At 41.5% G+C, this 10347-nt stretch overlaps 3 protein-coding genes across 3 annotated transcripts in view; all 3 read left to right on the top strand.

Moving 5' to 3' along the window:
- The window catches only part of trpm4a (transient receptor potential cation channel, subfamily M, member 4a), a 46797-nt gene extending 45973 nt beyond the window's left edge, over positions 1-824 (top strand). The window contains exon 29 of the transcript XR_003928621.1: positions 793-824. The gene's annotated coding sequence lies outside the window, so the exon portion shown is untranslated. The remainder of the gene's footprint in view (positions 1-792) is intronic.
- LOC115363952 (protein PFC0760c) overlaps positions 1-1770 on the top strand; it is a 5195-nt gene extending 3425 nt beyond the window's left edge. Inside the window, exons 3-6 of the mRNA XM_030058322.1 lie at positions 85-153; positions 1436-1487; positions 1600-1636; positions 1731-1770. Of these exons, the coding sequence (XP_029914182.1) occupies positions 85-153; positions 1436-1487; positions 1600-1636; positions 1731-1770 (198 nt within the window). The remainder of the gene's footprint in view (positions 1-84; positions 154-1435; positions 1488-1599; positions 1637-1730) is intronic.
- Positions 1771-3269: 1499 nt separating this feature from the next.
- nosip (nitric oxide synthase interacting protein) lies at positions 3270-9299 on the top strand. Its single transcript, XM_030058321.1, has 9 exons — positions 3270-3438; positions 5024-5129; positions 5255-5336; positions 5714-5849; positions 6779-6939; positions 7411-7527; positions 7788-7858; positions 7998-8106; positions 8449-9299. Exons 1-9 carry the CDS (start codon positions 3369-3371, stop codon positions 8518-8520), a joined length of 924 nt encoding a protein of 307 aa, XP_029914181.1. The 5' UTR covers positions 3270-3368; the 3' UTR covers positions 8521-9299.
- The last annotated feature ends 1048 nt before the right edge of the window (positions 9300-10347 follow it).

Below are 10347 nucleotides of genomic sequence, written 5' to 3'. Positions count from 1 at the left end.
CTGTGTATAGGTGACTTTGATTATAGTCCTTGCTGCCCTGATCTTTAGTTTTGCCCTTGCTAAGCCTGCCTGTCTTTCTTCCAGCACTGTGACATTTGTGATAAATGCCCTTGTAAAGAAGGAGACAAGTCTAAGCACTGTGCCGACTGCAAGGTGAGCCAACCACACTCCACCAGCACACACTTTTGTGACATTTGATGACTGCAGCAGTTTACAGACAGAGCATATTTACATGCAAGACAAAATCAGAACCAGCTTTCACATCCTCCATACTTTTGCACATTCAACTAATATGCCTCTGTCTTCTTGAGCAACGTTTTTTCCTGAAATTTGTCCTTAAAAGGCTCAAAAGCACAATCAAAGCATTTCTTTTCCATATTATACAATGTCACAAAACATATTGTGAATCTGCTGGTTGCAACTTTTCATTGAAGTGACATCACACTGACCTGTTGTGTGAAGTATTCAAAGCCAAGATGTCATTGTTTGATAGCTGCAGCATCACATGCATGCGAAAAAATGTCCTGCATCATTTTATGCACAAGAAAATGAAAAATTAAAATTAATTTACCCACAAGCCAACTGTTTCAGGTTTGCAAATGAGATTTAAAACTTTCTGTATTTCTCTCTGTGCACACATGCGCGCAAAAACACACACACACAGGTCGAAGTGTTCAAACTGAACAGTAAAATAAAATGCGCAATGGATTATAGTGGCACTGATTTGTGTACAAGTGTGTCTGCACATGTATAGATATGTGTATTTATGATGGAGGAAAAGGCTTCAACAAGCACACACACGCACGCACACACACACACACACACACACACACACTCTCATGCACACACCTTTATTTTCCAAAAGTCCTATGTATGCATGTACATCTGTGTGTTAGTTGTAGAAGTCTACCACAGATGCACACAAGCGCACAGGTGTAACTCTTAAAGGGATAGTTCACCCATTTTGAAAAATGTGATATTATGTCGCTTGACCCACAGCTGCTCTGTAGGACAGTAGTAGACAATCATTGAGGGGTGAAATGAAATAACAGCCATACACACACATATATATACATATATATATACATATATATATATATATATATATACACTTTTTTTTTTTCATTTTTATGTGTTGTTTTAATGTTGCTTTTATCTATTCAGGTACTCTTGGTTACTTTGGTTCAAGTGTTTTTCCTCATGACAAACACACAGCAGGCTCTCAGTGTACAGTGCTGCTCCTCACTCGCTTCTACACAGGCCGGGATGTGGGCACCACACATACACACACATTTATTTGAGCTGTGTGTACGTGAGTGTGTGTGTGTGTTGAGGTGTTGATAGAGTTTACTGAATCCCTGACGGTGTGTTTGAGTGCCAGCGCACCGTGGAACTGTTTAAAATGCTGACCGCCACTCTGTCTGTGTTTCCACAGATGTGCAATTACTGCCACGTCTGTCCTGTTTGCAAGACTGTTTGCAAACCCGGTGAGTGTGACCAGAGATGATTAGAATCGAGAAAATGTTGGATTAACTCTTTTTTTGGTTGCAACAGAACATCAGCTCATTTATACCATTGTGGTTTTCTTTTTTTCTGTAGGTGGTTTTGTTGATGAGGTGACTGGGTCAATCTACAAGTAAGTTATACTTCAACTGAACAGACTCTTGGTACATGAACTGCCAGCCTTTCCCCCTCACACTTTTGGAATAACCTTGTTTCTCCATCCACAGGACCGTTGCTGATGTCTTTGATAATGATGACGATGACTAAGCGGCACGCCGAGTTGCCACCGTGTGGCCAAAATCATGTGCTTCACCTACAGAACTGTCACGTCACTGAGATTTCTCATGATTGTCATAATTTTTGTCATTTTTCTTTCTTTCTTTCTTTTTTTTGGAGAACATTACAAACAAGTTTACTTTACAACACTGAGCAGAAACTGTTAAGAGAAGAACTTTGCTAAATATATTTGTTTATTGTTATTGACTGGCAGGTTTGAGGAGTTCTTTCAGTGAAGATGACATGTATGAAGTGCTCCTCAAACACAACAGGGATAACAAAATAAATAAGACATTTTCATTGTCTGTTTGGTTTTAAAATGGTCACCAGACTCAGTACATTGCCATTACTTTACATTACATTAAATTAGAGGAAGAGGAGACATGCAGTATTTCTGAGGGCCAGTGGGTTGACTTTAAGGGATAGTTCACACATTTTGAAAAAGTTAACTTTTGCTATCTTCCTCTCTTTGTTACTGAGTACTGGATACTGGCTGGATGCTCCCAATGCTAACTGTTAGCCTCTTGCCATTGAGATGGACTTCCCCCCAGCTAACACTCTTAAAAATAACAATCTCAATGTCAGAAAGCTAACAGTTAGCATTTGGAGCACCCAGCCAGTATCCAGCACTCAGTAACAAAGAGAGCAAGATTGCACCACTACTGTCCTATAGAACGGCTTTAAAAAACAAATGGGTGTACTATCCCTTTAAAGTCAAAGGAAGACTGTCAATAGAGTGGATTCTCCTCTAACTCCCAGCCTAGATGCTGTCTACCCCACAAACAGAGACTACAAAGACACTACTAAGACTATTTTAAGATACACAGTGACATATGCAGGAAATATAATTTAACAAAACAGCAGGAGCAAGTTATAACAAAATCATGTAATTACAATTAAGTCATACAAGTCCACATTTGAATACATGGTGCAACAAGACAAGACTTTGCACACAGTGCAGCTCACACATATGAAGATTAGAGTATGAAACTAATCAGATTCATCAGTTTGCAGTCGGTTGCGGTGCGTTCTTGTGTGTGTGTGCGTGCGCGCGCGCGCGCGCGCGCGCGTGTGTAAAGGTTTGAAACCTTAAAGAATTTCAGATTGAACTGCATTCCTCATGATTTTATTCACCAGGCCATCACAATCAGAATCAGAAACCAGAATCAGAAATAATTTGTTGATCCCCGAGGGGAATGGGTTAAGTTGCTCAAATTCCCAAGAGAATAATACATTATAAGCATAAGTGATCAGAAATAGGAAAAGAAATATGAAATATGTTCATTGAAATTTTGTTTTAAAAAGTATGTGCATTATGTAGCATGTCACGACTTCATGCTGGAAACAAACAAACTGTAGCAAGAGTTGAAAAGTTTTTATTTTCTCACGGGACACGGTTACTGAACAGGTTATAATGAATACCATAGACTCCTGCTGGACTCTCTGTCCACCCTCCAGTCCAGTAGGTGGCAGTGATACACCTGTCAGCTGGATATCAACCACCTCTAATCGAGGAAGCAGCAGAAGAAGAACAGGCGCAGTGCTAGCAGCGTACACCAGATAGCAGGTAGAAGTTGTTAAAGTGCACAATGACTCGCCATGGGAAGAACTGCACGGCCGGAGCCGTCTACACATACCACGAGAAGAAGAAGGACACCGGTAAGGAGGAGGAGGAGGAGGAGGAGGAGGAGGAGGAGGAGCAGCAGCAGAGCTGTGCACTGAGACATGTCTTGCTTTGCTAACAGCGACGTGCTGCTGGCCGGTCAAGCTAGCCCGCTAAGAGGCTAACGCTAGCACAGTGTAGCACAGCCCTGCCACTCAAATGCAGTATTTAACAACAGGACTCACCTGGCTGCTATCGAAGGCTAGTCAGATTATTAAATACTGCTTTAAGTCACAAGGCTAAGTTCAGTATTATCTGATAAGGCAGTTTACTCCGGGTTTTCATACTTGTATCGTTAGCTAACGTCAGGCTAACCTGGAGGCTTCAGTGTTTGTAAATAAGGCTTGTCTGATAGGGAGGAAGGTGCTGGCTTGGCAGCTGTGTTATTGAAGAACTGTGTTTTCTGAAGCTGGCAGATGATTTCAGATATCTCTAGATACAGTTAGATGGTTTCTTCGTCACTTTGTTCATGGCGTCACTTTGAGGTAATTGCATTACAGAGAAAAACATGACGGAATCTGCACTCCTATCAGCTGCTTGATTTAATAAGAAGGTGGCAGCACACTTTAGGTGAGATAGTTATGAAGTTGCACCACATGCTAGACGGGTTAACAGCAGACTGCAGCTGCAGCTGTAGTCTGCAAAAGGACTGTTCGCCATCTGCTCAGCTTATTGACCATAACACATCAGCTGATGCTGTGTTCAATGAAACTCGGAAATACTATGATAGATAGATAGATAGGTAGATACTATCTATCTATCTATCTATCTATCTATCTATCTAATAGATAGATAGATAGATAGATAGATAGATATACTTTATTGATCACAACCAGGGAAATTATTGTGTTACAGCAGCATCAGTGTAAACAAATAATAAAGTTAAATAAAATAGAATAAGACTAAATATATACTATAAAGACTAAAAACAAAAAATATACAATAAAGGCTAACCTAAGAATATGAGATATGAAATCTGAAATATACAGATGGTAGTGAATATGAAATATACAGATGGAATTGAAGTATACAGATGGTTGTGCCTAGACAGATGTGAAATGCGTCCTCAGTGACTGACCCTGGCATTAAAATGAGGCTGGAGGGGCTAGGATGTCTCCTTTGTTAAATACCTGCTGCCTGTTAAATACCATTTTATTTTTTGTGAGGAATAGCAATACTAACAATTACAACAATAAAAACTATATGATGTTAAAAACAAATGAATACAAGCCAATAAAATAAACACAAGGATAAGGATACATATGAAAACCAATGATTAAACTGAAGAACCAAGGCTATAAACTTAGTTCAAAATAAAAGCCAGATTAAAACGATAGGTCTTTAGTTTCAGATTCAGGACAGTGTACTTTCACTTTGGGACAGATGATAAACATACTCAGCTACATTTTACCAAAATGTGACAACATTCATTTATACCTTGATGTTTCTTGTCTTTAAGATATTATGATGCCTCCGAAACTATTTAAAATGTGGATAGTAAGGCCTGTTGACTGCCGTGTAGAATCTTGCAGTGAATCATGTAACAGCATGCTGATGTCGTGTGGTTTTCCTCCTGACCAGCGGCATCTGGTTATGGGACGCAGAGCATCCGACTGGGCAAAGACGCCATCAAAGATTTTGACTGCTGCTGCCTGTCTCTCCAGCCCTGCCAGGACCCTGTGGTGACGTATGTGTTGAAGACACTAACACACACACACACACACACACACACACACACACACACACATACATACAAACTTGTTGTCAACCTCTGCAAATGTCTTGTTTCTTGTTTCTGCTTGTTGTCTCTAGTCCAGATGGGTACTTGTATGAAAAACAGGCCATTCTGGAATACATACTTCACCAGAAGATGGAAATTGCCAAAAAAATGAAGGTAATGGTTTCTTTGACTTGATTGTTTTTTGTGCACAAAGTATATGTCCACAACCAACAGTTGGTATTACAGATATTATTGTATACATGCTGAGTATTGTCACCATTATTCATTCCTGTTTAATGCTGTCACAAACCAGAGCATTTACTTTGACACCAGTGCTAACTTTAATACCTGAAAATGGGTTATTACTACCATACTGTTACAGTCTAACAAGAAAGTGTGAATTGTTTCCACACTGATACATATACGCCCTATAGAGTTGATTTTGAAAGGATTTTTGCTGTTGAAAATTTGGCTATTCCGACACAAACTAGTCATGTTAACTGTTATGTGGAAGAAATGTGACCTGTGTTTTCTGCCCTCCAATGCGTCAGGCCTATGAGAAGCAGAAGCAGGCTCAGAAGAATGACAGCCAGCTGGAGTCCAAGTCAGAGGAAAGAGAGAGAGTGGAGAGGTTCAAAACCAAGGAGAACAGCATCGTGTCCAAACCCATCAACCCGTTCACCTCGGGTATGTCTTCTTCACGCTGTACGGCTGTCAACAGGCGTGGGGTTTTCAAACACTAGTGCTGAATCTGCTAAGGTAGAGAAAGCTGTTGGTCAGTATGACACCCACAATAAAGATAAACAAAGTTTAAAAAGATATCTTGTAGAACTATTTACTAGTACATTTATAAACTAGAGCGCATGTCTGTCAACACCATGTAGTTGTCAAAGTAGACCAGCTCGACTTGTTGGACATTCACCAAAGATTCATCACACTTTGCAGTTCTCAGATCTGCCATCTCCACATCACATTATTGACCTAGTTAAACTTTTGTCACTTCTTACTTTTCACACTTGTAATTGAAGATAATATTTTGTGTTGAATAAATTAAATAAACATTAAACAGTGATGTGTGTGGTAGATTAAGGGAGCATTTCTGTTGCTGGGGTTGTGCTCTTTGTTGTGAAAGGCCACTCTGTCATACACCAGTCAGCGGAATCGCCTCTATCTTAACTCATGACCAAGCCTTCCAAAAGTTTGGCCATGTTGTGTGAATCCGTTTGGAAGTTTCATGCCTTTTTGTGATCAGAGACGCCCACCGCCACACCGCCCAACCTTTCCGTAGTGTTTTGTGCAAATCCATTCATTGCTTTTTGACATATCCTGCCAACAAACAGATGCAAAATAAGTAAAAACATAACCCCTGTCCAGCTTGGAAGAGGTCGTTATTTATATATTGAGCACATTCATATCAGCATTCCTCAGCAGTTTACCCTGATTGAACTTTATAAAAGAGTACACCTTCCAGTTCTGTAAACTCTGCCAATCAAGTGCAGGACATTATAATTGCTGTTCTAATGGTCCTTTTAGAGACAGACAAATATTTCCAGTATTTATTTGCTAAAATGACCCAATTTCAAATGTCAGTATGATGCAGTGTTGTTTTTCTCCAGGCCAGGCCAAAGACGGTGAAGCACAAAGAGCAGGTGAGGGCTCGGCTAGCAGCTCCACTGCCGGCAGCTCAGCAGCTCCGGCCACCTCCAGCCAGGCCTTACCCAGCTTCTGGATCCCCTCTCTGACACCCGAGGCCAAGCCCACCCTGCTCAAGAAACCAGTGAGTGGCTTCTGAAGCCTTCCAGGCCCTGGAAATGAGCTTCACTGTTTACACTGATTCATGGCGGATGCATGCACTTCTTTTTATGTTAAGAAAAACAAATATGATTGTATTCCTGAAAAGTAAGTCAGTGCACTTTTTGTCTACATGTGAATTCTGTGTCCCATTGTGTGTGGGATCAGAGTTGAGGTCAGAGTTGGTCTCGGCTTTGTGTGTTCACTGTAAAGGTGCATGTCATGATGTTCCCTGTCTGTTTGTCCTGTCTAATGTCAACAGCAGCGAGGAGCAGGGTGGCCCAGGATTAAACTGCTCTTTGATCCAGAGTTCTTTTAAAACCTTACATTTAGCTGCCAATCAACAGTCCTATGTTACTATCTCACCCTCACTGCAGTGATTACAGCTGAAAGTGTCCATGGTGGCCATCATCTCTAACCAGTGTCCTCTTTCCTCCTCCACCTCCCCGTCCGGCAGAGTAAGGTTGTGTCTTGTCCCATGTCAGGACGACCCATTAAGATGAATGAGCTGATCACAGTGCGCTTCACTCCCCTGGACCCCAGCCTGGACCGAGTTGCCCTGCTTACCCGCCAGGTCAGTTCAAATCAGCACTCAGTGTGAAGCAGCAGCCGGCATAGTCCGATCAGGAACAAGAGAAAAACAGCTAAGTGCTACTACACTAGTACACTTCACATACTCAACAAAGGATTAAGTCTACATGCAGTGAACTTGAAGTGAAGCTTCTGATAGCTAGCTATACCTTGAGTACCATGATATAATATTACGGTATATATGAATCTGTTTTTTTGTGGTTGGTATTGGTATGATGGTCCAAACCTTTCCTCTCTCCTCAGGACAGGTATGTGTGTGCAGTAACCAAAGACACACTGGGCAACAGCGTTCCCTGCGCCGTTCTCCGACCCTCGTGAGTATCATCGTATTCACATGTGTCTTTGCTCTGCAGCAAGGGGCCACAACATTCAGAAATCTCTAGTTTTTAGACGCATGATTACAGTCTGCACCGCGTCCACGTGTTTTTTTTCCTCCCCCTATTCATCTCCAAGGGGCGCAGTGGTGACTCAGGAGTGTGTGGAGAAGCTGATCAGGAAAGACATGATGGATCCTGTGACCGGAGACAAACTGTCCGACAGAGACATCATACCACTGCAACGGGTCAGCTCTGTGTGTGTGTGTGTGTGTGTGTGTGTGTTTTGTTATTATGTCCTTGTGAGAATCACAAGGAGGAGGTGCAGAAGTTACTGGATCTTTCTGGATGTTGTTAACAAGAGGAATCAATCATTTGAGAGGCAGATAGCATCACTACTGTCCCACATAACAGCTAGGAGGGAAGTGAAGTGATATCACATTTTTTGAAAGGTTATCGCAAGGACACAAGTACAAGAATGTGTGTATATGCAAGGGTTTGAATGATTGACTATTTGTTGATAAATCCCATAATTTGTCCCAGCAGTGCTTGGCTTCATTGGGATGATGTTTTGATGTGTCTCCTGTCAGGGAGGAACCGGATTTGCCGGCTCCGGGGTCAGACTTGCCGCCAAAGAGGCTCGGCCGGTGATGCAAGTGTGAGAGGACGGAGGAGCCGAGGCATGGGAAGTGTTGGCAGGAGCCCACTTCAGAGGGCAGGGAGAGCTCACAACAGTCATACCTTGTGTGGTTGTGTGCAGTGTAATACCTGAACACTTATCCAAGCACCGCCTAAAAAAACTCCTAAAGCATTGTACACTGTTACACCGCTAAATCCAGCTATTGATGATGTACCTGGCATTCCTAGGCTGGTGTATTTACTTTTTTATTGTTTCTGAGGATGACAGGAAGAGGCAGAGATGCCAGTGCCCTCTTCAACCGCGGTTTTATAATTTGAACAACCAGGTACAGTGCAAGGCAATGTTTTTCTCTCCTCTCTTCTGCGGGTTGTCAAAAGGTAGGTTGAAGCAAACACCAAACAGGTGGGACTGCAACATCACAAAACTCCTGGAATGGACTTTAAATTCCAAATTAATAATGTATAACAGTATGAGTATCTGAGGATTTATGCGTCCTTTAGTGCAGAATAAAACAAACACTTGGCGCTGCGTTCTAGCCAGATTATTATACAGATTAGTGTGTTTGGGTGATTTATGCCTGGAAAAATACACATGAAGAAATCAGCATGTGAAAATGCATTGATGACTTAAAACATGTATTTGAGTGTTCAAGTCCTTTAGAAAGCTGACATACAGGTAGCCATGCCCAGAGTCATTGTAAGAGTTTTTCAGAAGCTGATATTTTTTTATAATTATCATTTTTATGTGTTGGTCTTATGGTCTGTGATGTGTTTTCACCTGGTTAAATAAAGGTTTAATTAAAAAAAAAAAAAAGTGCACATTTTTTCTGTCCTTTATTTGATGGTGCCCACGTAGTGACTCAGCACAGCTGGGGATTAGTTGGGAGGGATCATATGTTACAAAACTTTATATGGGTGCATATAAAGAGTTCAGTTTCAAAACACAATCAAATTGAAACATGAGATTTTCTCATTTGTTGCCGTCATTAGCATTACATGAGAACTGTTAAAAATAACCCTGTAGTACCCCTTTTCAACCAACAAAGAAACGGTTCCTTTCTGGTTCACACACCAAATTTTGAACTGATTTTTTCATTTCCACCAAATATATACTGGTTCCTGAACGAAAAGACTGGTTCTCCGCTGGAACCAGAAAACAGTATTTCTCAAGTGGGAACCAAGTAGGTGTGTGTTATACGACATGGGAAGATGAAGACGACTTCCAGGAAACTTTGTAGTCCAGTGATAAATAGTGGTTAAAATGTTTTTGCCAACACTAAACAGATTCCGTCACATTTGTGTACATGTGTGCAAATAAAAACTTTTTACATTTGGCCTCTCCATGAGCAGCAGCTGTGTGGGACAGAGTCAGCACAGCTAAGCTACCAGCATGAGTTACAGTTTATTCCTCTAAATCTGAAGCCTGTCAGGCTCCTTAGTTTGCACCTTGGTTCCAGGAATCTTGAACTGAGCCATTTCCAGAACCAGAACTGTTTTGGATGTAAAAGGCAAATTTGCAGGATCCATTCTACAGGATTACCTCATTTGCATCATGGAGCTGGTCTTGTGGTACAGTCGGGGTCCACTAACGTGAGGACTTAGTCTTCAGTTCATTCTGAGCTATGTTTATTTGCAAAACACCATGAAGAACAGTATTGTGATCCTGTGCATATTTGAAAACGAAACACTCACAGTTCATCATGGCCATCTACTCGCATGGCTCCGTAGTCAGTTATGGTGCTGGTCTTGATGTAGTCTGCCTGGTCCAGCAGCTCAGACAGAGAAAGACGACCATCCTAACAAACAGACCACAGCAGAGGATGAGGAGGGATGTAATTATGGGAATAAAT

Source organism: Myripristis murdjan, chromosome 8 (assembly GCF_902150065.1).
Source record: "Myripristis murdjan chromosome 8, fMyrMur1.1, whole genome shotgun sequence".
Classification (NCBI taxonomy): domain Eukaryota; kingdom Metazoa; phylum Chordata; class Actinopteri; order Holocentriformes; family Holocentridae; genus Myripristis; species Myripristis murdjan.
This window is presented reverse-complemented; position numbering and strand designations above follow the sequence as displayed.